This window comes from Coffea arabica, chromosome 4e (genome assembly GCF_036785885.1).
Source record: "Coffea arabica cultivar ET-39 chromosome 4e, Coffea Arabica ET-39 HiFi, whole genome shotgun sequence".
Taxonomy (NCBI): Eukaryota; Viridiplantae; Streptophyta; class Magnoliopsida; order Gentianales; family Rubiaceae; genus Coffea; species Coffea arabica.
In genome coordinates this window covers 9,690,093-9,717,965 of record NC_092317.1, presented here as the reverse complement: position 1 = coordinate 9,717,965, position 27,873 = coordinate 9,690,093, and the positions used below count along the sequence as shown (strand labels likewise).

Below are 27,873 nucleotides of genomic sequence, written 5' to 3'. Positions count from 1 at the left end.
GGATTTGGATATAAAACCAACAACAAAATAGAAACATGGTTTTCAACTTCTCTCTTCTCTCTTCTTCTTCCCTTTTCAAAGGCCTTCCCCTTAAGGAGGGAGACCACGTCCCATGAATTTCAGTTTGTTTTATTTAATTTTTTAATAAAGTCTCTCCTAAGTTTTCTTAGTAAGAGTTTTCATTTTCTATTAACAGAATTTTCTATTTCCCCAGAGATTCTTGTGGAGATTTTTGTTTTTTTTTTCTTTTTTTTGTTGATTAGATCTAAATTTATTTCAGATTTGGTTGTTAGATCTAAAATTTTTTTGGATCTTTGATCTATTTTGATAGATGTCATCATCATCATTGGAGTTTAAAACCGTTGATTAATAGATTGCATCATGTATAGGAGAGGATTGCAGTGATTTATCTATTAGAAGACAACTTTAAAATTTCTTGTATTTTTCAGAGTTGTTCATAATTTTTCAAATCTATTATATTGATTAAATTACAAATCTGTAATTTCTAGTGCATGTTTAACAGGCTATTAAAGCAGCGATGTACAAACACGGTTCTTGTAATTTGTTAATGAAATTTGATTTTTATCAAAAAAAAAAAATAGAAACACGGTTTTTACTGTACTATAGCTTAATTTATTGAGAGACCATTAATTAGAAAATTGGTAGCTCAATTGGATGATCCAACTTTCTAGTTTCTACCGACGGCATAGTCTTGCAAGTTGCACCAACCAAATACTAGAGTTTCGAACATTACAAGGAGAGTAGATCGATTAAACTCCGCGTCACGCTAATGTATGACACTCGTTAGGATCCAATAAAGAAGATACTGAATTCTGATTTTATCATTTTGTCCTGATTCTACACTACCGGTGAACCTAAAAATATTATGATGATACAATTGACGATGGATATTCAATTTGTCTTGATTCAAGTTCTATGCTTGACTAACTCCCCCCACTTTTTTGACCTTCAAACAATATGATATCAAAGAAAATGCCTCCCTGAGGAAGCCAGAGGAGGAAAATTACAGTTGAATATAAAGCCCATGTTACTGTCCTTTCTGTGAGGTTAATTAAAAAAAAAAAAAGCCTGCGAGATCATCAAAGACTTCCAATTTTCTTCTACATTTAATTTCAAGATCCAAACAATTAGTGGGATGTATTCAAAGAATGTAGGTGTTTGCGGAATAATGTTATCTCGGTGAATTCTTGCTGCGAGAACCGCCTGGACCTGTGAGAAGTTGGCCAGTTTATACTTGAGAAGTTTGCTAGTTGTGAATTTTCACAGAACAGGCAGATGTATTTCGTGAATATATATTGCTGCTACCATATCAATTTTCAGACGGCTCTGAAGCAATCTTTAATTGAAGCACAATTTAGTTTAACTTGCTTTAGTTTTTGGTCATTCTATCTTTACCTATCGGGGACTTGGAGCTGACACAATTAAGCTTTCATTCTGGTGCTTGTCGTTGGTGCATTAATTACAAAATCTGAATACACAGAGTTAGTACTATTGCACATTGATTCCTGTAACAGGTACAAAGACTGGACATAACTGTGAATATGCCCCGCCTTCGGTTATTCAAGGTACTTAAGACTATATAATTTGACCGAAAGAAATACCAGTTGTTCAGGGACATAGCATTTTTCCTTAGAAGCGATTTCATGGAATCACACCTCTCAGATTGGTCTCTATTTTCCATTGAGACCTTCAGAAAAGTTTGGTTTTGCAAGCACCATGAGAGGAGATATTTTGTGCATGGTGATGCCAAAAGCTTCAGTCAGGTCCAAATCTTTTGCTTTAACTCCTGGAGGAAGCTCCCAATCAAAGCTATGCAGAAGTTGAGCTAAAGCAAGCTCAAATGTTGCTGTACTAAATGTAACAGCAGGACACATTCGTCTACCGGCACCAAATGGTATGAGCTCAAAATCTTGGCCCTTGAAATCAATAGGACTATTCATGAACCTCTCTGGTTCAAATATGTCTGGATTTTCCCATGTTTCAGGGTCTCTTCCCATTGCCCAAGCATTGATGAAGAACCTTGTTTTGGAAGGAATGGGATAGCCATCAATTGTCACTTCCTCCATGGATTCTCTAGGGAGTAATACTGGAGCTGGGGGATGTAGCCTAAAAGTTTCCTTCACAACAGCTCTCATGTAGTGCAAGTGAGACAGGTCAGTCTCTGAAACTGATCTTCTTTCTCCAACAATACTTCTGACCTCGGCCTGTGCTTTTCGTAGCACCTGGGGGTTCATTATGAGCTCTGTCATTGTCCAATCCAAGGTGATGAAGTTTGTATCTGTACCTGCTGCAAACATGTCCTGCATCAACAATATCGAAGCAATTAGAAACTGGAGCTAAGTAAGACAGCATTAGAAAATAATAGTTTTGAGCAGAGCATTTGATTCTTCTAGTAGGATTAAGCTGGAGTCAAGAATGAAACAAGAACTTTGCTCTAACTAACCAAAATTATTGCTTTGATATTGTCAGTGGTGAGAGGAGTTTCAGGATCCCCATGTTTTTGTATTTCAAGTAACACATCCACCAGGTCCTTGTGGTCTTTCCTGTTCTCCGGATTTCGATGTTCCTCCAAAATCTCATCAAAAAACTGGTCAAAGCGTCTGAAAGTGTCTTTTAGTCTTGATTCCATCCCGGTAAATTTGTGTAGAAATTCCATGGATGGGAAGAAGTCTCCAATGCTGAATCCTCCCAGCAACATTTGATACTCTTCAAGCAGCTTTTGAAAATTATGCCGAACATGGTCTCCTCCGTGTGAGAAATCTTTACCAAATGCAATGCGACAGAGGAGATTATTTGCATATAATCCAAGCATATGGCTTAAATTGGTGGGACTGGGGTACGATTCTGCTACACGATGAACTAGATTAGCAACTTCTTCTTGCCTTGCGAAGCCAAATGACTGAACTCTTTTTGCACTTAGTACCTCAAGGATACATATTTTGCGTATATTTCGCCAGTAGGCACCGTATGGAGAGAAAGCCATATCAGTGCAGTTGTAGAAAAGGTGTTTGGCTGAAAATATTCGAGGCCTATTTGACAGGGCTAGATCAAAGGTTGTCAGTGCTTCCTTCGCTAATATAGCTGATGAAATCACTATTGTTGGCACCTGCCCAAGCTGCAAGAACATGATAGGACCATACTTCTTGGCAAGGATGTGAAGAGATTCATGAGGCATATTACCAAGCAGATGCAGGTTACCAATGATGGGAAGTTTTGGGGGACATGGTGGGAGTTTGCCATTTCTGCTTTCCTTCTTCTTCAACAGCAACTTTAGCACCAGAACCATTGATATTGTTGCAAATATGATGCATAGAAAGCTTTCCCTCTGCCATTCAAGGAGATCCATTGAAGTTTTTCCTTGCAATTTCCTGGAATGGAGAGGAGATCAGTATTCATTTGGAATACAGCTATGATGGTGTGCTTTAGTATGTCTCTCAAAAGGTATTCTCTGCACCATAACATCAGTAAGAGTTTGTCATATTTTGTGACACTTAACAAATTTTTCTAATTGATACAGCAAAAAACTTTTGTCTTCGGTTTTATTCACCATCCAAAGGATACATTTGTATAAATTTCTTATTCTTTTGTTTTATTATCTCTATCAAATACTTTTTCTGTAACTTCTAATTTATGCAAAGTGGTGTTGTAAAAACGTTTGAGAAAAAAGGTAAGCCTTTCTTCACTTCTTAGATTACTTTCATTCCCTTATTTCATGATATAATGAAGAATCCTAAATCTTTTTTCACGAAACTACACAAAAATCACATGAAATGTGGTCAGTGACAAAATATACCATCAGAAGGGGGGAAAAGAAGAGACAATCCCATAAATTTTAATGGCCAAATATGATCAATGACAATAAAACAAGACTAGACACGGAAGCCCAGAAATTTAAAGAGTTACTAAAGAGGAAAATGAGTACAAAACCTGATGTTTCAAGTAAGAAATGGTGGGATGGAAATGCACTTTGCTCCTGCACTTTCAAGTAGAGCACACTGCAATTCTGAGTTTTCTAAAAAGAAAAATTAAGGCTACGAAAATGAAAGGTACATTGATTTGATTGGCCAAATCGATGACAAGGGTACGAGGTCAACATCCATTCTCTCGTATACTTATCAGGCCAACAGAAACTAATGTTAGTGGACATTAATCAGTAAGTATAATTTGATTGGACTTTCATTTTTTTTATCGTAATGTCAATATCCAAAATTATCGAGAGTTACTTCAGCGACTGGTTGAAACGATTTTATTGTCCTTGACTCAGGAGCTTAGTGTCTCAATGATCTTTGTCAGAGGCAAGTTGGAATCACCTGTTTGATTGATATTTCATCTAATTCAATAAAAAATTGACATCCGAAACTGTTCACGTGGAATTAAAATCAGAGAAAAATGCAGTTTTTGTGCCCAAACTTTGACGCACGAGCGGTTTTAGTCCTCAAATTTTGGACGAAAACAAATTTGGTACCCGAACTTTCAAATTTTGAACACATTAAATACCCTTGACGATTTTTTCCTAAATTGTTACCGGAAAAAGCCATGTGACAGTTACATGTCCAGCCACAATTGTATAAAAAAAGGCCAAAAAAATGTCAAATGTCATTCTAATACTAAGTATTAAATTTAAGGACTAATAGCATAATAAATAAAAAATCCAAGGACTAAATAACATCACATGAGTCAACAAAACCCAAGAACCGATACAAATGAGCTCCAATTCCAGTACATTAATCTAAGAATCAAGCCACAAAGGTGTAAATAATGATGTGTAATCCTGTATTTCACAAAGGTCATGTATTCTGCTACCTAACTTGATACAAGAAACTTGAACTAGTCCTTGGGACAAAGCAGTTGGAAGCAATTTTAACAAGAAGGGGATACTGACACAATGGAAAAACAGTTGGGAAAGAGCTGGAAGCAATTTTAAGTGTACCTCAGTATCAAGATTGGAGGATGAAAATGAGGTGAACAAGAGCAACTATAAGAACACAATTATCAAGATCAGTCTTCATGTTGTCTTTGACATATGCTGGATCACGTCATGCTCAACTTGAATTTTTGTTGAAGTTCGGTTCTTAGGTTTTCTTTGGGGAGAGAGAGAGAGAGAGATGGAACAAAGATAGAAATAAGTTTGGTAGAATTTTACATCGTTTTCTTCTTCTTTTTTTTTTAATTGACTCATGTGATGTTATTTAGTCCTTGAATTTTTTCTTTATTACGCTATTAGTCCTTAAATTTAATACTTAGTATTAGAATGGCATTTGACCTTTTTTTGGCCTTTTTTTTAATACAATTATGGCTGGACACGTGACTGTCACATGGCTTTTTTCGGTAACAATTTGGGAAAAAATTGTCAAGGGTACTTAATGTGCTCAAAATTTGAAAATTCAGGTACCAAATTTGTTTTTGTCCAAAATTTAGGGACTAAAACCGCTCGTGCGTCAAAGTTTGAGTACCAAAATTGCATTTTTCTATTTTTTTTTATACAATTGTGGCCGAACACGTGACGGTCACATGGCTTTTTCCGGTAACAATTTGGGAAAAAATCGTCAAGGGTACTTAATGTGCTCAAAATTTGAAAGTTCGGGTACTAAATTTATTTTCGTCCAAAATTTAGGGACTAAAATCGCTTGTGCATCAAAGTATAGGTACCAAAACTGCATTTTTCTCTTAAAATCATGCAAATGGTCTTTATATTCTTGGACCCATGGGAGGCATTATCAAACAGAACAGGGATGATGTGCTTAGACTTCAGAAATGTAGAATAGGATATGAGATCAACGTCAAGGAAACTCAGAAAACATGCGGGCTATTCCAGAGCAGAAAATATTCTGGGTCTGAAGGCATAGAAGTGTAGTCACTTTTTGAGGGCTAATTCCTTTATTTATTGCTGAAAAAAAAATGCAGGAATGTTGATCTGACAGGAAAATGGTATAGAACTATGCCTGTCACGCTAATTAAGCTCGGCACAAGCAAGGCTTTTTTTTTTTGTTTCAACTATTGGATTGCCGGGTTGACTAGTCCAGTAGCCAATTGGGAATTTTCCTGAAAAGCTGTCGGATTGTAAGCCCAACAACGTGCTTGGATTTTTTTTTTTAATTGTTGGGCTATGGCATGTCATGTAAGTTAGAAACCTTTCTAAAAGGCTACTGTGTCAGGCCCTTGGCAATGTGATAGTAGAAGGATTGAGACCAGCAGGCGTGGAAAGGTTTGAATGTAGAAGAAGAGAAATGGGAGGGAAAGAGAGGGAGAAGGAAGAGAGAGACAGAGAATTTGGGGGAAATAAATGTGATTAATCTTCTTGTCCCCAAATCTATTATATTGCCTGGATTTATACACCTTCAATGATCAGACAGAATCTTATTGGCAAGAATTTCCGTGCAGCTAACTATTCTTTCAGCAAAATCAGTTATAACTAACTTTTAACAAATTTGGCTCCATATGAGAAATTACACTAATGCCCTCCAAACTTTCGATCCAATTGCAATTAAGTCCCTATGCCTGACAATACTTCCTCTCTGAAAGCAGCCTTGTCCTCAAGGCTGGAAGTTCGGAAATTGGCTATTAAAAAATGATTGATCCTCCCACGATGCCTCCTCTTCACCCAATTGATGCCACTTGATAAGGTATTGTATGACAGGAGCAGTATTGCGTAGGATGACCCTTCTTTGTAAAATGGCAGCAGGTTGCAAAAGGCACTGATCTTGGTGGTCAAGCTCTGGAAGCGTAGGATTAGTAGGTTGATGTGGCCCCAGTTTTGGTTTAAGGAGTGAAACATGGAATACTGGGTGAATCTTGGCTCCTGCAGGCAGCTGGAGTTTGTAAGCCACAGCACCAACCTTCTCTATGATCTGAAAAGGCCCATAAAATTTGGCAGCCAATTTCAAACACTTTCTGATTGCTATAGATTGTTGACGGTATGGCTGCAACTTAAGGAAGACCCAATCCCCCACTTCAAATTGTCTCTCTGTCCTGTGTTTATCAGCAAACACCTTCATCCTATTCTGTGCTTGGTACAGATGCTCCTTGATTCTTTGCAGCATTTGACCTCTGGTTTGTAGCATAGTGCTGGCTGCTGGTGCCACAGTGTCCTGGTAAAGTCCTATAGGTAAGGACAGTGGTTTATAGCCATAGAGAGTCTCGAAGGGTGTAGCTCCTAGGCTAGTGTGATAAGAGGTGTTGTGCCATAGTTCTGCTAAGCTTAACCACTGACTCCACTGAGTTGGAGCCTCGCACGTCATGCATCACAGATAAGTCTCTAAGCATTGGTTAAGCCTCTCACTCTGGCCATCAGTTTCAGGGTGGTAGGAAGAACTATAATGCAGCTCAGTTCCAGTCAACCTGAACAATTCTTGCCAAAACTTGCTAGTAAAAATTCTGTCTCTGTCTGTTATGATAGATTCAGGCATACCATGCAGCCTATAGATGTGGTCCAAGAAGAGCTGAGCTACCTGTGTTGCTGAAAATGGGTGTGAGAGAGCCATAAAATGACCAAATTTAGTGAGTCTGTCTATGATCACCAGAATTGTATCAAACCCCCTAGAACAAGGTAGTTTCTCTATGAAATCCATGGTGATGTGAGACCAAGCTTGAGTTGGTATAGAGAGAGGCTGTAACAGTCCTGGATATGGTACATGTTCACTTTTGTTCCTTTGACAAACCTCACATCCTTGCATAAACTGAATAATATCTGTCGTCATGCATGGCCAATAGAACAAGCTTTGCACCCTCTGAGCACAGGCCATTTGGCCAGAATGGCCCCCAATAGGAGACTCATGCATGGTTTTGATGATCTTCTGTTTAATCCCCTGACTATTCCCCACGTACAGTCTCCCTTTATACCTGAGTACCCCTTGGTTGAGCCTGAAGTCAGAATCCTGTGGTTCAGGGTTAAGTATCAGTTGACTCAACAGGTCCTGGCTATGTTGATCCCCAAAGTAACTGTCCTGTAATTCTTGCATCCATACAGGTTGAACTGTGGTTAATGCCAGGAGCTGTTGTTGCTCAGGAGCAACTCTCCTAGACAACACATCAGCAACTGTGTTCTCTGAACCTTTTTTATACTGGATTTCATAATCCAATCTCAACAGCTTGGTTAGCCACTTTTATTGTGCTGTAGTGGTTAATCTTTGCTCTAATAAAAATTTCAGTAACTTGTGATCTGTCCTGATAATGAAGTGGTTGCCAATCAAGTAATGTTTCCACTTAGTGACTGCAAAGACCAAGGCCATTAATTCCTTCTCATACACAGACAGTCCCATATTCTTGAGGGAGAATGCTTTACTGACAAATGCTATAGGATGTCCTTCCTGCAAAAGTACAGCCCCCATACCTTGTCCACAGGCATCAGTTTCCACTACGAAAGGAATGTCAAAGTTAGGAAGTCTCAGCACTGGTGCACTACTGATGGCTGTTTTAAGCAGATCAAAGGCCTCATGTGCCTCTACATTCCAACTATAAGCATCTTTCTTAAGTAAATTGGCCAGTGGTCTACTAATTGCTCCATACCCTTTAATGAAACGTCTGTAATACCCTATAAGCCCCAAGAAGCCTCTAAGCTCTTTCACAGTCTTAGGAGATGGCCAGGACAGGATACATTCCACCTTATTCATGTCCATCCGTACCCCCTTGTTGGAGACTACATGTCCTAGATATTCCACCTCCTGCTGAGCAAAAAAACACTTAGAAAACTTGGTATGCAGTTGGTGATTTTGGAGCACTTCCAGCACCTGCTGTAAGTGTTGATAATGGAGTTCCAAACGGGTGCTGTAGATCAGTATGTCATCAAAGAACACCAAAACAAACTTCCTCAGAAAAGGCTCAAACACCTGGTTCATCAAGGCTTGGAATGTTGCAGGGGCATTTGTTAATCCGAATGGCATTACCAAGAACTCATAATGACCTTGGTGAGTCTGAAAAGCAGTCTTGTGTGTGTCCTCTAATTTCACCCTGATTTGATGGCATCCAGACCTCAGATCAATTTTTGAAAAGAATCTGGCTCCATGCAATTCATCTAGGAGTTCCTCAATGTTGGGTATAGGGTATCTGTCCTTGATGGTCAGGTCATTTAGGTGTCTATAATCCACACAGAAACGCCAAGTATTATCCTTCTTCTTGACTAGCAACACTGGGGAGGCATAAGGGCTGTTGCTCTGCTTAACGATTCCAGAACTCAGCATTTCAGCTATTTGCCTCTCTATTTTTGTCTTCTGTGAGTGAGGGTATCTGTATGGCTTCATTTTGAACGCCTGTGCTCCAGGTTTTAAGGGAATCTGATGACCCAGACTCCTGTTTGGTGGTAATTGAGTATGCTCTTGGAAGACCTCTGGAAATTGATCCAACAGTGCTGCAATTGTCTCTGGTACTGCCTCTGTAGTCACCTTGCCAAGCTGTGCTGAAGTAGCACAACTCCTCCTTTTGGCTTGCAAGAAGCCTTTGAGGTCCTTCCTCCTAACCAGCTCCATTGTTGCATCATTCACTGCTCCATGTAAGGTGACAATATCCCCTTGGTGGAACATGGATATTTTAAGTTGGTGAAAATCAAAAGTGATAGGGCTATAGTTACACATCCAATCCACTCCTAAAATGAGATCCCAGTTCCCTAATTCCATAATTCTGAGGTTAAAACTGAACTTGTAATTTTGAACATTCCAAAGAACTTGTGAACATTGAGCTCCACTGGTCACCAAACTCCCATCACCCATGGTGACTGTGAATGGCTTCACATGCTCAAATGGAATTCTCAGTGCAGACACAAGTCTGTGATGGATATAACTATCACTACTCCCTGTGTCCACCAGAATTTTTACATTTTTCCCTGCTAGTTGTCCTTGCAACAGGATTGTGTTCCTCCTGAGGGAATCTGAGAGTGCATCGAGGGATACCTCTACTGATTCCCCCGGATTGCCAGTTAATTCATCCTGCTCCCCCACTGCATCTTGGAATTCTGTATCCTCCTCCTCTTCGTATAACATGAAGTTTAAGTGTTTCATTCTACACTGGTGTCCAACCCCAAACTTTTCCCCACATTTAAAACACAAGCCATTATTCCTCCTATACTGCACTTCCTGGGGGGATAGCCTCTTAAACTCAGGCTTCTTAGTTTCTGGTTTTGGTGTGTTGTTTTGAGGCAATTTGTAGGTGCTGACTCCCCCGTTCATAGCTGTAGGATGTCTGTATATTCCAAACCTTGGTTCAGCCACCACTTTGTTACCTTCCTTTACTGTCCTTCCTTGCAGCTTAATAGCCTGTTCCTGCAAATGAGCTATCTCTATGACTCCTGAAAGGGTGTTTGGCTTGAGCATTCGTACCATAGGCTTAATTTCCTCCTTGAGGCCACTTGTAAAGCTGGAAATGAAATATTCTTCACTCAGGTTGGGATTTTGAATCAACATCAGTGTCTTCAATTCCTCAAACTTCTCCTGATAGGCCTCGACTGTGTTGGTTTGCTGTAATTTGTTGAATTCCTCCACAATGTCCCTACAACAGGTCCCCTTGAACCTCTGGCAAAGCAATTCCTCAAATTTTCTCCATGTTAGTCGTGGTTTCTCCAATTTGACCCCCTGAAACCACATATCAGCCTTCCCTTCCAAAAATATCTCTACCACCAGTAGCTTATGGTTCTCCTGGATGCTATGCAACATGAAGTATTTGTTGCATTTCCTGATCCACTCACGTGGATTCTCTCCCCCGAACTGGTGCAATTCAAGTTTAGGAAAGGAATGGCCAGAAATCTTACCTAAGAATTCAAAGTCCTTCGCCTCAGTTCCTGCTCCTAAATCCAACCTCTGGTGACTAGGTGGTGTTGGCAGCAATGGTGTTCGATCTTTCCCCATCTTAGCCTTATCACCTGTACTCTTCTCCTTGATCAACAATGTCTTCATCATCGAGCTGAGTGCTTCGAATTTCTGTTCCATTCCAATCTCGATCCAATCCATACGTTGATCTCTACCTGTCATCTCTTCTTTTACCTGCTGCTGTATACTTCTGACGTCCTTCATGACTTCCTGCAGCTTCTGTTCTTGCTTCTTGAGATGATCCTCCAAAACCTTGAATCGAGTGCTTTCTGTCATTTGGATTTCAGTAGCTGGCCAAGGATCGGTCAGCTCTGATACTAATTTGTCAAGCCCTTGGCAATGTGATAGTAGAAGGATTGAGACCAGCAGGCGTGGAAAGGTTTGAATGTAGAAGAAGAGAAATGGGAGGGAAAGAGAGGGAGAAGGAAGAGAGAGAAATTGGAAGAGAGAGACAGAGAATTTGGGGGAAATAAATGTGATTAATCTTCTTGTCTGCAAATCTATTACATTGCCTGGATTTATACACCTTCAATGATCAGACAGAATCTTATTGGCAAGAATTTCTGTGCAGCTAACTATTCTTTCAGCAAAATCAGTTATAACTAACTTTTAACAAATTTGGCTCCATATGAGAAATTACACTAATGCCCTCCAAACTTTCGATCCAATTGCAATTAAGTCCCTGTGCCTGACATACTGGCCCCAAACGCACAATTTGCTGGCTTTCAATAACAAATGGTCAAAGCCACAAATTTTTATGGGATAATTTCAAAAACCTTGAGGTTTCTGATAGTTTCACTTAGCATCCTGAAATTTTAAAAAAATCTCACTTGGTTCCCTACTTTAAACTTTTCATAATATTTAAAATCCATTTCAAAATATAATATTAAAAATCTCATTTTAGGAGATAGAATACAATTTTATTTTTCTTGTGATTTCTTAATTATCATAATACACCAAATTTATTGCTTAAATTTTATAAATTGATCGATATAGTTCTTTAATGAAAATTTAACATTTGATAACAAGATCAAAACAAGCTCTTAACAAATTTTGTGTCATTGGTTTGGACAAAAAAGTTAAATTACTTAAAATTATGAATGATTTACCGTACTCTTAAAAATAACTTGCAATAATTTATAACCATGAGAATACCGTCTTGGACTAACTTTAAAAAAATGAAAACAAGTTTATATATAAATTTTAACATGTTGTATTTTTTAGTTGTCAAACCATCAATTTAGACAAAAAAAAATTTTAATTAAAAAATATGTAATTGATTTATAAGTTAACTCAAGACACTTTACAATAAAGAAAATATTATCTTTGTAACTTGCAAAAACTTCAATAAAGTTTTAAATATTTTTTGTTGGCATGTAAAAAAAACACATCAGAATAAATAATATTTTTAAGAGTACCGTAAATCATTCATAATTTTAAGTAATTTAACTTTTTTGTCTGAACCAATGACACAAAAATTGTTGAAGAGTTTTTTTTTTATCCTGTTGTCAAATATTAAATTTTCATTAAAGAACTATATCGATCAATTTATAAAATTTAAGCAATAGATTTGGTGTATCAAATTTGAAATGAAATTGTATTATCTCTCCCAAAATGAGATTTTTAATATTATATTTTGAAATGGATTTTAAATATTACAAAAAGTTTAAAGCAGGGGAACCAAGTAAAATTGTTTAAAATTTGAGAATGCTAAGAGAAACTATCAAAAACCTCAAGGGAAGTTTTTGAAATTATCCCATAAAAATTTCTAGTTTTGACCATTTGGTATTGAAAGCCAACTAATTATACCTTTGGGGGCTAGTAGCCTGTTGGAAAGGTTAATTGAAAAAAAAAATTCCAAACAAGTTGTTGGGTTGACAGTCCGGCAGCCTTTAAGGAAAATTCCTAGTTGGCTGCCGTCAACTCGACAACCCAACAGTTTAAAAAAATAATAATAATTGCCTTGGTTCTATACCATTTCCCTATCAGATCAACATTTTTGCGATTTTTTTTTAGTAATAAACAAAAGGAAGTGGCCTTTTTTTGGGGGGGGGGGGGTCCAGAGGAGAAAATATACTGGGTCTAGTCACTTTTTTGGGTACCCACGTATTCTTTTATTTATTTATCTTTTTTTTCTGAATCTATTGATGCCAAAAATTGGCTCAACGTCTTGAGGTGAAATGTAGACTGTCTTGCTCGGGTGTAACCTGTGATAGAGGGAAACTCTGATGTTTAAGTTAGTGGTTTTTAATTTTTAAAGAGTATCATTTTTACTCTTTTAATCACCCATTCCTTCACTTTTCTGCACCACTCGACAGTGCAAAGTACCAAGAACACCTTTTTCTGCACTTCAAAATTTGTCATTGGAAAAATCCCCTTTCGGTGTTTGGTCCAGCAGATTCGTATTGGAAAATATTTAGCCATGAAACTACATGAGCTTCTAATATAACTATATAGTCCTACCAGCTGCCGAAAGAAGACAACACAAAGTTTTGTCAAAATATACTTTTGTATGGCTCACTATGTACACATTCTCTTCCGTACTATTTTTATACGGATGGGCAGGGATTTGGAATTTTTGGATTCGATACCAAGTGCGAGCTAGGAATATTTTATTTAGATTCACAATTCTCTTATAAGGTTTGAGTTTTTTCTCTTATAAGACTGATCAACAAGTTTGTTGCTTAATTAGTTTAATTAGCAACTCAATTCGATCCTATGACAGGTTCACCGAATTAATCGGTTCCACCGTTGGATCGGGCTAGATTTTATAACTATGCTCTGAATAATCACTAAAATATCGTTTATCATGATTTTGACTTGTTCTCACCAAACACCATCTAAATATTCTGTGAAACTTAAATGATAAATCATTATAGATGGATCTGTTGCATGAATAGAAAGATATTGGAGAACAGCTTAAATATCAATGAATTCTCAGTGACTTAGAGAAGGGAAAATAAACACTCCGTTTGGAAGATAACAAAGTATATCAAGTTAAAATGAGTAATGACAATTTTTTTTTTATGAGAAATAACGACCTGATGAAGCTAGACCTGTCTATTTAAACCAAAAAGCATTGTTACATACCCTAAGATGTTCTGAAAGAAAATGAAATTTTCAATCTCAAATTCATTAGAATAAGTTTTTACACCCATACCAACAAAGGAAAATATTATGACAAAGGGAGGAACAATTTTAGTAGTATGAGAAAATTTGTGAATTACCCTGAAGGAAAGGACCTCTCCTCATTTGCTATATGACCATTTTCTATAAAACTAAAATAAAATAAAATGCAGGATACTGGTAAATTACATAAATAATGAAAGAGAAAAACAGTGACACAAATAATCTTCTATTGTCTCGTGGAAATTGATGCAAGCTGAAAGGGTGAAATGCACTGAATTTTGTGTAACTATCTAATTTCCTATTTCCCCCCAAACTTATTAGTTGTAAGGCACTTTCTTCGTATCTTCTACCTATCCATACCTTTGAGTCTTCCCAAATCACATTAAGCACAGCAGAAGGGAAAAGATACTTTATGATTTTTACCCTCAAAAAATATAATATTAAAAAAAAAAAAGGACAAAAGATACTGCTTGATTTGTGGCCATCAATATGGCTTTTTCTCGACCCATGCAAAGAATTCCATTTTCTTGTGGAAAAAAAAGGCAGAAGCTTCCCGCTTGGCGACAAGTTTTGGAAACAGATGACTGTGAGATATTGTAAGAATATGTACAAATTTGAATCCTGTTTCTTCACTAGTGATGAATAGGGAGGTTGGAGAACTCCAGGAAGAAGTAATATTCTATCCCTTCACAGTACCATACAATATAAAATGAAGATTATGGAAGATATAATACTTCACACGAAGTCTTCAGAGGCAAATATGTCAGGCAAAAGTCTTCACTAGTGATTATGGAAGATATACTTCACAGATGCATGGATTTCCAAGGATGATATCATCGAGACGAAATAAGATAGGAATTTTTTTGAATATAGCACATCACATGAAACGTGGAAAGTATAAGAACTCTTTTTCTGGGATTTGGGGCAGGGACGGTCATCAGTATGACCGTCCCTGCACGGTTAAGGGTCAAGATTTGCCCTCAAAATTTTGTGCGGCTGAGATTACACCATGTAACTCGATTTCCGCGCGCAAGTGTGGGGCCCATCACTATCTTTTCTGAAAATACATCCTGTGAAAAAAAAGTTACATCGTGTTTAACCAATGTTACGCGCAGTGCAAAATGAGGACAACCTTCACAAACGGTTGCACCTGCAACCGTTTGTGCCCCGTATCCCTTTTTCTGGCCTTAGTGCCGAAGAATCCCCATTTGAGGAAAGTATCTAAGTTGAAATGAAACAGGAACTGGGCAAGTTTAGTTGAGTTTTCTCCAACTCTAGTGATTCTATTCAGTTTGTATAATTTTTATTATAAGACTAGTTTTTTTCAGCCTCACGTGATGCGTGAAGATGCCCTGGGTCTGTGTTAAACAAGATCAAATGAAGGCAAGCGAATTAATATAAAAAGGTTATATATTAAATACATTATGGGTGCTAGTAACTATAGGGAATTTGATTTTAGGTAAATTGGTTATTGTCGTTATTCATTTACTCAATTTATTTATGAAGCTGAAGAGATTTTTGTACCTATTGGACTTGGACTACTAATTGACTTAACGTGAGATATCGATACGATATATTAGTGTCGATATATTAGTATTTCATAGCTGCAATAAATTATCAACGATCTAACAGTCAATGCAACGAGATTTTTTTTGCTAGAACGATAAAGATAAACTAACTGTAATAGGTTGTTACATGGTCCAATTTGGGCAAGCCAGTAAATTCCATAATAATCTTACTCTGAAATTAATGGCCTTAGAGAGTAGCCAGTAATTTTAATTCAACAAGACAAGACATCAAGACATAATTGCATAAAAGCAAACTTGATCCTACATGCGAGTATTATGAATTTGTGCATATAAGTGATGCTAGCACCGGAGATATGCTTACCTTTAATTTAGAGCAGATAAAAAATGAATAATCAACAATTACAATCAACCAAGAAAAAGATCATTAATTGGATGGGATCTCTTGTCGTTTTACCTTCAATCTCTACTTTCACCATGCCGTAGAAGTGATTAACTTGTGCGAGGTTAAACAAGTACAGCTGACAGATATAATTTTGTAAAATACAGGATGACATCACTTGGTCTAACTAAATATACCCAACAAAGACGATACACATTCATATTAAATGAAAGAAATTTGAAGGACAGATGGGCCTTTTATTGAGGCTAAAACCATGCTTAAAATGCGTAATCAATGCATTCGACAAATCACTGTATATATATCATATGCACTCAATTGTTCTGCAAATTCTTTCAGTGGGACAAAACATAAAAACTGATCACCAGAAAAACCATAATCATGCAGCAAGATGGCCATAGCAAGTCTAACAATGGCTCCCATTTCACAACAGTTGAAACCTATAAAATATTTCTAAAATTTTTAACACCCTTCAGTGAACCATTGCAATGATTTGAACGAACATTCTGACTCATTAGGGCTCTCATTATAAGGAAAAAACGGCTAAAAGGCAGAAATAAAGCAAAGAGTTCATCTCGCAAAATTATGGAACCCGAAGCTTTTAATTGGAAGAAGAAATTGCTTTTGAGATGGCTTGCTCACAAGATCAGTTAGGTGAGAGTGTGAAGACTTCACCTTGCAAGACCGCCAAATCCAGGTCTTCAATTGGAGAAAGAAACACATCCAATATGTTGTTTTTCAGATGGCTTTCTCTCAAGATTACATGGGCAAGAGAGCTTTGTGCGGCTCCCACAAACCGCTTCGGACACCACCCACCGCCCACTCACCGGGGGAGCTGAAGCAACTACAATTATACAATGAAGATACAAATACACCTCTAAACTTTAAAGCACAAATACAAAAGCCACCAAAGTTGATCAAGCACCAAAAGCCACCGAAGTTGCTCATAATTACCGGATAACCGGTCCATTTTCACTGTAGCAACTCCAACTCTCGCTTTTAGTATAATAATGATTTGGTTAATTTTGATGTATTTTCTATTGAACTAGCGTTCAAATACAATATTCATAATTATACCAAAATTATATGCAGGGACGGAACTTGGAGGGGGAAGGAAGGAGGGAGGACGGGCGGGGAGGGCCACCACCTCCTCTAAGTTCTAGACATTAATATTTTTTTCATTTAAAATTTTAAGAATTTTGAAAAAATTCATATGTATTTTAATTAATTCGAAAGTTTACACACACCAACCCTAGTTGGATGGTTGTGCGATATTTGGAGAATTACACCAACCAAACATAATCAGATAAAACGCAGCTGGACCAGCCAGTGTCCATACTACATGTACTGCCCACCGTGAAGTTGATCTCTTACTCAGCAGCTCAAACTGGAAAAGAAAGAACTTCAATGGCTCTCCCCTTGCTAATCTTTTCATCATTATTCCTGGCTTTGCTGCTAAAATTGCTCTTGAAGCACAAAGATAACAGAAATGAAAAACTTCCACCATGCCCTCCAAAACTTCCCATTATTGGCAACCTTCATCTACTAGGTAACATGCCTCAGGAGTCACTTCACAACTTAGCCAAGAAGTATGGTCCGATCATGTTCTTGCAGCTTGGTCAGGTGCCAACAGTTGTGATTTCATCAGCTAGATTAGCAAAGGAAGCTATGAAGACCAATGATCTTGCGCTAGCAAGCAGGCCACAAATATTTTCAGCCAAACACCTTTTCTACAACTGCACGGATATTGTGTTCTCTCCATATGGTGCCTACTGGCGAAACATACGCAAGATTTGCATCCTTGAACTGTTAAGCGCCAAGCGAGTTCAGTCCTTTAGCTTTATTAGGGAAGAAGAAGTTGCTCATCTAGTTCAGCGAATCACAGAATCATGCCCAGGTACTACAAACTTAACCAATATGCTTAGCCTGTATGCAAATAATCTCCTCTGTCGCGTTACATTTGGGAAGGACTTCTCACAAGGAGGGGATAATGTTAGGCATAACTTCCAAAAGCTGCTTGAAGAGTATCAAATTCTTCTTGGAGGATTCACCATTGGAGATTTCTTCCCTTCCATGGAATTTATGCACAAATTGACTGGGATGGAATCCAGACTCATTGACACTTTCAGACGCTTTGACCAGTTTTTCGATGAGATTCTAGAGGAACATCGAAATCTTGAGAACAAGAAAGACCGCAAGGACCTCGTGGATGTTTTACTTGAAATGCAGCGAAAGCAGGATCTTGAAACTCCTCTCACCACGGATAATATCAAAGCAATTACACTGGTTGGAGCAAACTTCTTATTAATTATTTGTCTTTCAACTCAATCTTTCTTGGTTCAATGAGTCTGATGCTGAAACTGTCATTTTTCCAGCTTCAGTTTTTGCAAAAGGGATTTCTCTGATTGCTTTTCTTACATTTGTTGCAGGACATGTTTGCAGCAGGTACTGATACAAATTTCATCACCTTGGAATGGGCAATGACAGAACTCATGGTGAATCCCAACGTATTGCGAAGAGCACAGGCTGAGGTGAGAAGTATTGTGGGTGAAAAAAGATCGATATCTGAGAATGACCTGCCTCAGTTACACTACATGAAAGCTGTTGTGAAGGAAACATTTCGACTACATCCTCCGGCTCCAGTGTTAGTCCCAAGAGAATCAATGGAAGATGTGACAATTGATGGCTACAATATTCCTGCTAAAACAAGGTTCTTCATCAATGCTTGGGCTATCGGAAGGGACCCTGAATCATGGGAAAATCCATATAAATTTGAACCAGAGAGGTTCATGAATTGCCACATTGATTACAAGGGCCAAGATTTTGAGCTCATACCTTTTGGTGCTGGTAGACGAAGCTGTCCTGCTATTACATTTAGTACACCAACTGTTGAGCTTGCTTTAGCTCAACTTCTGCACAGCTTTGACTGGGAGCTTCCTCCAGGAGTTGAAGCAAAAGACCTGGACATGAAAGAAGTTTTTGGTATCACAATGCACAGGATATCACCTCTGATGGTTGTTGCCAAACCACAATTTTCTTAAGGTCTCAATTTAACTCTACAGAGAAACCAATTAGAGAAGAACAATAGCCAGCTCTCAATTTCTATAGAATAAATACTTAGTTTTCTGTAATTCATGAGATGAGGTTGTATGTGCAGGATCAATGGCACAACTAATAGTTTTCATAATTAATGTGGACATTTATTGAAGTGGAATGCACAAAGCATCGCTGTTGATCATTTTTTGCATATTCCAACATAAACAACTTGAGTGTAGACATGTCTGCAGAAAATTTTTTAGACAAATGACTAGAAGTACAGGACAGAAAAAAGTTCAACCGTTGCAGTTTTAACTAGAAGTCAAAGCATGGCAAAGCCCCAAGAATCTTGTAAAAGCAACAGGCAGCGAACCCAAAACAATTAAACTGATGTCCTACCACCTGGATGAAAACTGTCTTAGCTTGGTGGCCTTTATCTTGGTTGAGGATTAAATGCATTGATCAGTTATCTGATTTTAGAAATTTCAGAAACTGCAATGATTTGGCAAGTTTCCATGATCATAGAGCTAAAGAATAACTCAATATTTCCTGATTCCTGCAAGAAGTTTTTTTTTTTTTTGGAGAAAACGAGACAGTTTTTGCTTTGGCAGTTGGCAGGAGTGATAGTCACACACTTTTCCATTGTGATCAATGTAGGAGCTCCAAATATTGTCAAGCATTATCATTCAGCTTCGTCGCGGTAAGTTGCCAGCTTATTGTCTTAATGCTTTTGGCTAACTTACAGCACCAATCAGCCAATTGACACCCCTATTCAGAAGGTTAAAAGAACTTGTGTATGACATTATAATGGCCTAGTGATGAAATCCTTGTATCCATCATTGATTTTTGTTATATCTTTCTCGGATTTTATTTATCATGGATTCGTGCATCAAAGTTTATCCAAGATTCTTATGCTTTCTTTCTGAAACAACGGCTACAAACTCTTTCAAAGCTCAGTAGAGAGTTCCACAGGTTAAACATCAAAGCTCGAACCACAAGAAATGGAATTCAAAAGGGAAAACTTTGTCAATAGTTCCATCTACAAATTGTGGGAGAAATATGAACAATCTTGGCTGGCAAACTCTAGTCCAAGGAATGAGTTCTGAATCATTAACTTATGAAAAAATGATTCGAAGCAATCAAATATTTCACCAACATTGAATACCTTTGAAAGCAAGTAATCCTTACAACAAAATTTGATGAGGCGATTAACTAATGTCATGCTGTCACACGAACACAAAAGGTCTCACCAAGATATGTTGCAGCGGTAAAGCAATGACCATCACTTGAGCTACAGGCCAAAAGACCAAGAAAAGGTATACAACAATGGCATCACGCACCATTTACAGGTTTCTTGGATGAAGTCTGGCATGTCTTTGGACTAAATAAGGCAAAATGGAGAGAGGATAGGTCATTTCTTGGATACTTGGGCCAGAACTACCTTCTATGTCTGAAAGCACTTAATGTGCCCTTAAATCTTGAATATAACGGCCTACTTGCTGTGCTCCAAAAAACAAGGCATCAGCAGCAAGAATGACGCCAAGCTGCAACCATGTAGTCTTGTTACTAAATTTCAAATGAACCACAACACAAATCATTCAAAAGAAGACCAGGGATGCATAAATACCAAACGACCAGTAAAAACTAATCTGTAACCCCAGCCTTCCTTCGCAGCTGCAGCTCGTTGCTGGTCAGTCCAACTGAGGTTAAACAAGGAAACAGCATCAGTGATTGCCCAAAACTCAAGCAAGAACTTCTAGCTGAGGAAGTTGTGCTTCAACTGGATATGTCATGAAAACTATGCAGTGAAGGTATGAAATGTAATACATGGGAGGTTGGGTCTAATAACATTGGTCTCCCAGGTCATGAAGGCACATCTGTGATTTGTTTTCACGTAGAAAACAAAACCATTTCATAGTGGGTGCCTAAGTGGTAATAAAGGACACTAATTGCATTCTTAATTCGTGAAGTAGCCATGTTCCATATTCATCTGTTTAAAGCAAATGTTCATGAAAAAGGAAGCTTTTTTCCAGGACTTTGATCATCTTTTGTTGAGCATTAGGGCATTGTTTCATCTTGCAATTTCTTCAAGCCCATTCCATAAGGACTAACAAAAGACTAGAAAACTGCTTGAGTCTAATATGTTGCTATAATTATTCAACAACGAGACCAATGTGCTGCAAAACTACCAAGGAGTTGTTAGCTGAAAGTCTAAGATCAAGATGGCATTAATACGACAAGGAAAAAAGAGGATTGGTTGGATGTATAGTTTGAGAACATAAGGGACTTCAATAGCTCTTTGGCCTTTTCCTTGGTTTCATTATTTATCATATAGTGGTACAAACACAACACATTTACACAAACAGAGCAACTATCCATTAGTAGTAGACCCAACTGTACATGAATTCTAAACTTATATATGAGCATTTTGCAAATTGTCATTTTGGACCATGCAACTTTATGAATCAAACTAGTGAAATTCAGGCATGGTACCATGAACGAATTTGTTCACTTAAAAGGCTGAAATATGATTTTAAATATAGTGCAACTACCTAGAAAATTGCATCTCCTATGCCTATTCAACTCCCTTGATCAAATCATAGCAACTAGCAAGGTTTCATATTTGGAACTAAAGATATGCAGATGGTAACTCTTAAATTAAACAGGTCTGAAAGAACAAAGAATCCTAGATTGTTACCCTAAGAACTCTGACACTCCACCAATTCCAGCAAGTTTAAATGGTTGAGGACCTTCTCTGTCAAGATCCTGTCAAGAAAAGACAAGCACGAGTCATTGAAATAAGAATTATGGCAAGGAAAGTGGAGTTATCTTCTATTGACCAAATACCTCCTCTTCTGCAGCCTCCAAACCTTCTTGAACCCAGAAAAGGTTTCTGTACCCAGCATTGTATAGAAGTTCACAAGCCGCAAGGGATCTGTCTGATGCATAAAGTATTAAAAACATAACTTGTGTTATTTCCCCAATGCCTAAACATAACTTATCTTCAATCATCATATCAGTTAGTACCCAAAAAAGAAAATTTGACCAAAGGCCAAAAAGCAGTAAAATGGAACCAACAGGCATATAATACACTGACTTGTTTGATTAATATGGACTCATTTTATTCATAATATTCCATAATGGCATATAAAGTATTGCAGAAACCCAAAATGTTAACCATTGACCTCTACTTATATACTATCTTGTTTGTTAATAATCACTTTGTAATCCCACATCATGAACAAACTTCCCATAGAAGTTAAAAATTTTGGTCCTAAGTGAAAATCAATAGTTTTGGCCGCAATGCACACCAGAAAAAAAGTATGTGTACCTTTTCTCTAAAGTGTAAAATTACCTCACTCCCCTCTCTTGAAAATTGGACTCTCTTCTAGAACAGTATAGTCTACCATGCAACACACACTGGACAGAATATGCAAATGCATTTAAATTTCTACAAGATCAAAACACACAAATACTGTAAAAATACAAACCAAGATCCCCTCAGACAAATTTATACACACTTCAAAAAGGGTTTTTTGAAGATCACTGAAAGTATTGTACTTAGGTATTACACTCAGTTTTGATGAATACAAAAAGATCTAAAGTAAATCTCTCATTTTCTCTAACAGTTCCAATAGAACTTGGATGCTCATAAATGCCCAATTTGGATGTCTTTCCAATGTGCCATTTTATACTATGTTGGTATACGCTATTTTTTTGTCCACGCTTCTGTTGTACTTTAAGTCTCAAGATACCAACTTTTTGTAGCTTAATATTGTAAATCTACATTAGTTATACCTATTTTGTGAGGACCTTAATTTATTTATGCATAGTTTCCCTACAACATTAAAATTACAAAATTTTCATTTTTGCAACATTGATAGAGGTTACGGTCCTAATGATCATTTGACATTATGCTGTACAAGAACCTCTAGCATGTGCTTCTACTTTCACCCTCTCAGAGATTTGCATGGAACTCCAACTATCAGTCATATAAAATTAAATATTTATTGTTCCATAATGACATGTTTCTAACACCTCGCTGCCTTTAAATTTATACAATCTAAATGTCTTTCTTCAAGAGGTGATAGTATATCAAGGGAGAAGTCAGACTGACCCACGCTTCACATTCACCACCACAACTCAAAATTCAAAATTGGGCTGCAACTTGCCAAATTCATAAAACTTCATCTTTTGGTCACTTAAAACCAAGTGGAAGCCCCATCCAGAATACGTATTTCTAGCACCTTATTCCCTTTAAACTCATGTCCTACTATGTAATCGTTGTTCACGAAAGGGTGATAGCAGATGGGGGTATAGATGAGATAGTCCCTTACATTCACCACCACACATCCAATTTTCAATATTAGCTCCCAGCCTCCAATTCTGGAACCCAGTCATTCTGGTTTGACAGATTTTTCCAACAGTTGGGTAAGCTTCCTCGGAGAAAAAAATCTAGACCACGCACATTACAGTAATAGCTCATCCCCTATGAGTTTTCTGCACTGGATAAATATATTTCTAACTTCTTTCAGTGAAAAATGAAGAGAATTGAGCAATTGTGAGCTGACTGTAAAAGCTCATGGTATCTACAATATATGCATACTAATTAGAACTTAATTACTAAGAAAGAATAAGAACTATGAATCAGCTATTTAGACAAATATTTTGACCAAATGTTTTGATCAGAAAAGACAGCAGGTAAATTATTTTGTTAAGATATGCAACTTCTCTGCAAATTTTTTAGCAATGGAATAAAAGAAAGTAATTGTTGAATAAGTCTAATTGTTAGAATAGTTCCACATTTATTGTGTTTGACTAGTTCAAGTTTGATTGAGTTCTAAATATTATGTGGAGATTTGTTAGGAGATATTTGTGTCGTATGTCGGGATTTGTTAGGAGAAATTTGTGTCGAGTTGTTTCTTGCACTCTCTATAAATAGAGTTGTTTAATGAGAAATCTAAACTAATTTTCCAGCCCTCAACACAACTCTAAAATATCCTTGTTTATGCTCTTTTTTTCCAAAATTTTTTTAATGAAGCACAAAGTTGGTCCACGACTTTCACGACAGGGTGCAATGGTAATAGTTCATCCTCTATCAGTTTTCTGTAATTTGGTACATATATTTTGACTTTTTTCTTCTCTTGCAATATACAGAGTTGAGCAAATGTGAGCTGACAGTGAAAAAAAAAGGAGTAGATACTGACACACACCCCTAAAGCCTTGGTGTTTCTGGACATTGGGATACTAAAGATTCATCTATCTATGATTATGTAGCAATTCTACCAAGTCTACTACAGACACAAGAGGCACTGAATACACTACATATCTATTAATGTGTATTGAGTGGACGATGAATCAGAGGATGATGTGCAATCATTTGAAAACTGGATTTACACTAACAGAAATTAAAAATGAAATTCACCTCAAACCTTTCTGACAGGCCACTATAAGATCACTATCTTTCGGAAATTTCTCCTGAACTTTTGATAAAAATTTGCTGTCAAGAAAATGAAATGGTGAATGAACAGAACACAATACACCAAAGAGTTGTTGGATACTGATATTTATTTGGAACGAGAACAATTAAGCAGCTTACTTGTCATACGCTAATGCTGGCACACCACTCCACCAGCCACCTACATGGTATAAAATGCTCACACTTATCAATAGTTACATTAAAGATTTGAGATATTTCTTGAATTTTTTTCCTTAATAATATTGAACACATCAAATTTTTTTATTTCAAGAACAAACAATCTTGTTTGAGTTACAATATAGCTATTTTTGTCCTCATCTTTCATTATATCATTGAACCATTTGTATCACCTTATGAAACATGCAAATGGTGTAAGCTGAATATGATATTGAGGCAATGTAATAGGACAGTGCATACCCATCATGAAATTTGTCATCTTCCTGGAAAGATTAACAGCATCAATACTGTTTTCAACATCAAATAATGGAATCCATGTTGAGCCTTTAACCCATGCCTTCAAAACAGCAGTTTAATCGAGGTAACTGGATAAGAAATGAGACATGGAAGTAGGCCCATACTAACCGGTACCCCATACCCTCCTAAAAGGAGAATCAATAGAATGTTTTTACCTTAAAAAAAATGGGGCAACTCTACTAATTAACACATCAGTAACCAGGAATGTCATTCAATTACAGTCGTCAAATCATCACATCAACCACATTCAAACTAGATCATTAAAAGACCATACTCAAGAATAACTATGACACAGCAACTTGTTGAAGACTCAGTATCCAGGACAGATGAGCCAAATCGAGGTACCTGTCTAATCTAATCACAAAATTTGATTTAAAGGAAAATAAAGCTACCTTTTTACGCTCTGTAGATGGACGGACATCGAGTAGAACTTTATTTGAGAGTTGAATAGCATATCCAGCTTCCCTAGGTGTGAGAAATTTTACTTTCCCATCCCTTATCTGTGATAAAACAAGTCAATGCCACATAAGTAGAAGTTAAGAAGAATGAAACAAAAAGGTACCCATAGCCTAAATACTAGAGTATAAAGCTAAGGCCCACAAAAATAACTTCCATGATTGAAGGATGCAAATGATCACTAACCATATCATGTTGGTTATAATCAGCACTCAATTTCTACACCTGAAGTCAAAAGAGTATAGCATGGACTAAGATATCAGACCTCTAACCACTTAAGCCCTTTGAGGTGTCCTTGACTTTTGGGTCACCTTATAAGTTTCTAAGTTGTCAAAAGATGAGATTCAAAAATGGCTTATTTTTTGAACCATTTATTATCATATTTCAGTTCGATTGGCAATATTAAAAATTAAAAATTAAGGAAGAAACATACTTAAACCACTCAACTAACCAATGACTCTCAAACACCAGTACAGAATTAAAAATTCAGTTGCAATCCACACAAACCAACTACTTGAATGCTGAAATTAAGCAAAAATTACCAAGCAAAATTCAAATCCAAGAAACGAAATTACATAAACACCTGCAAGAAAATACTAAATCAAAGCGTTATAAAATTTATGGCAGTAAAATACCATGGCCTCCCATCTTTTTTTTGCAGCAGCCATATCTTTTGCTTGCTGCACCTCATACTCTTCTTCAACAACTTGCATTCTTATGCCACCCCTGCACTGCCAACAAAAACTACAATCAATATATTCACATCTACAAAAAAATTACAGAAAAAAAAAACTTGATTCTGGTGAGGTGGGAGTGAGAGTTTGAGCATAAACGGACGTTTTGCTGGGTTCTGAAGTTGAAAGAAGGCATATTTGTAGAGTTGAAGAAATGGGCTGTGCCCAAGTTCTTCAAAGTTTGTTGTTTGCTGGAGGTAGTGACAGCATTCAGAGGTGAAAAACCAAAACTCAGCGCTCCCATTGTTGTTGAGGCAGTTGAGAATAAAGCTCAATAACTTTGTTCAGTGATTAAATTTGCTGGGCGTTATCCATTTGAGTCACATGAGGTACTCTGGAGTGTAGTGTAGACAGATTGGGGAAATTTGTGAGAAGAAAAATTGCAGTTTTACTCCCAAACTTTATGTATAGTATTTGTGTGGCTTCCAAATATGTTTCCAAAAAATAGTATGAACAAAATGGTCTTTAAAGGTTCGACCAAAATCCAATTTAGTCATTAACAAATGTCAATATTATGTTGAGGTACTACGCACAAGAGTCATGTAACTAAAGTTTAAAAAAAGAGTCATGTAGCTAAATAGAGCATGTAATGTACATTTGTCATAGTTGATTTCAAGAGTAACTCTTTAAAATCACTTATTTGATATGATATTCTTTCAACAATACTTATTTTTTTGACATGACATGATGAAATTCATTTAGTAGAGTAATTTGTTCCATGTAATGCTGGAAACGAATTGAACTGCTCACGAGCGACTCGAGTCAAAACTCAACTCGAGTTCGAACTCAAAAATATTAAATTCGTTAACTCGCAAGTTTGAGTATATATATATATAATTTTATTAGTAAAATTACATATATATATATATATATATATATATATATTTCTAATATTTTATTATTTATTAAAAATTATTATTTTATTTATTTTTTAAAAAAATAAAATAATTATTTTTTATTTTTCGAGCTCAAGTTCGACTCAAATTTGGGTTGAGTTCGAGCTCGAACTTTAAATTGACAGCTCGTTGAGTTCGATCTCGAATTCAAACTTGATAAAACTAAATCAAAGTTTGACTCGATGAGGTCAAAACTAGACTCGACTCACCTCGTTTGTAACCCTAGTTCCAAGACACGATGAATTTGATGTAGTAGAGTAATTTGTTCTATAATATATCTATCCTAATCTATATATAAAGCATGAAGCATGATCTTTAGTGTTAAAATATTTTTGTTATAACGTTACTCTCATATAAGTAAGAATTTACACTTAACCACTACAAACAAATTATTGGTAGTAATTAAATTTCATTGACTTCCATTAACTTTTATTACTTCAATAACTTCTACTATTTTCATTTTTAATATCTTCTTTTATTTTTCTTTTTAAATTAGATTTCATATTACTACTTTATGAAGTATGCTGAAATGAAGGGAAGAGGACCATGAGGATTTAAAAAAAATAATAACAAAAGCGTCACTCGTGAGCACTCATTTTGACCAGGCATTTTTTTTTTTTTGTTTCTTCTTAATATAATCTTGTTTACAGTAGATCTCTAATTTTTAAGACCTCAATTTTAATCACAAAGTCACAATATCAGTCATTAAATCAAAACCTCCTTTGGCCGCGCCGGGCACTTTCAATTATGATCTCACAGGCAAGACATGACCACCCCTCAGTGATGGATTTCTTCCAGCATCATCCTTATAGCTTCAACCACGTCGGAGCCTAAGGCTTCTGCCAGGGCAACAACACATAACAATGGCATGTATCTATCAGGCGGTGTCAATCATCAGTCACACTGTAAAAGAACTATTAAAGAAGATT

At 36.8% G+C, this 27,873-nt stretch overlaps 3 protein-coding genes across 8 annotated transcripts; 1 reads left to right on the top strand and 2 right to left on the bottom strand.

The window, feature by feature from the left end:
- Positions 1-1,434: 1,434 nt before the first annotated feature.
- Positions 1,435-5,166, bottom strand: LOC113740584 (cytochrome P450 71AP13-like). 4 transcript variants are annotated; one of them, XM_027268133.2, is made up of 4 exons: positions 4,952-5,166; positions 3,949-3,999; positions 2,465-3,389; positions 1,435-2,321 (listed from the first exon to the last, which is right to left on the bottom strand). In XM_027268133.2, the coding sequence occupies exons 3-4, from the start codon at positions 3,365-3,367 to the stop codon at positions 1,692-1,694; spliced, it is 1,533 nt and encodes a 510-aa protein (XP_027123934.1). In that variant the 5' UTR covers positions 3,368-3,389; positions 3,949-3,999; positions 4,952-5,166; the 3' UTR covers positions 1,435-1,691. The 4 variants fall into 4 exon arrangements, with proteins under 4 accessions (XP_027123934.1, XP_071903673.1, XP_071903674.1 ...); XM_072047572.1 differs by having other exon boundaries at positions 3,949-3,994; XM_072047573.1 differs by lacking the exon at positions 3,949-3,999 and having other exon boundaries at positions 2,465-3,469.
- Positions 5,167-17,188: 12,022 nt separating this feature from the next.
- LOC113741897 (cytochrome P450 71AP13) lies at positions 17,189-19,107 on the top strand. Its single transcript, XM_027269556.2, has 2 exons — positions 17,189-18,155; positions 18,299-19,107. Exons 1-2 carry the CDS (start codon positions 17,277-17,279, stop codon positions 18,908-18,910), a joined length of 1,491 nt encoding a protein of 496 aa, XP_027125357.2. The 5' UTR covers positions 17,189-17,276; the 3' UTR covers positions 18,911-19,107.
- Positions 19,108-19,989: 882 nt separating this feature from the next.
- LOC113742969 (rhodanese-like domain-containing protein 11, chloroplastic) lies at positions 19,990-26,445 on the bottom strand. 3 transcript variants are annotated; one of them, XM_027271003.2, is made up of 10 exons: positions 26,152-26,444; positions 25,950-26,045; positions 25,251-25,358; positions 24,802-24,898; positions 24,505-24,544; positions 24,338-24,405; positions 21,753-21,844; positions 21,604-21,671; positions 20,533-20,605; positions 19,990-20,449 (listed from the first exon to the last, which is right to left on the bottom strand). In XM_027271003.2, the coding sequence occupies exons 1-10, from the start codon at positions 26,290-26,292 to the stop codon at positions 20,366-20,368; spliced, it is 867 nt and encodes a 288-aa protein (XP_027126804.1). In that variant the 5' UTR covers positions 26,293-26,444; the 3' UTR covers positions 19,990-20,365. The 3 variants fall into 3 exon arrangements, 2 of the variants coding, with proteins under 2 accessions (XP_027126804.1, XP_027126803.1); XM_027271002.2 differs by having other exon boundaries at positions 21,753-21,840; positions 24,331-24,405; positions 26,152-26,437; XR_003460943.2 differs by having other exon boundaries at positions 20,281-20,449; positions 21,753-21,840; positions 26,152-26,445.
- Positions 26,446-27,873: the final 1,428 nt, after the last annotated feature.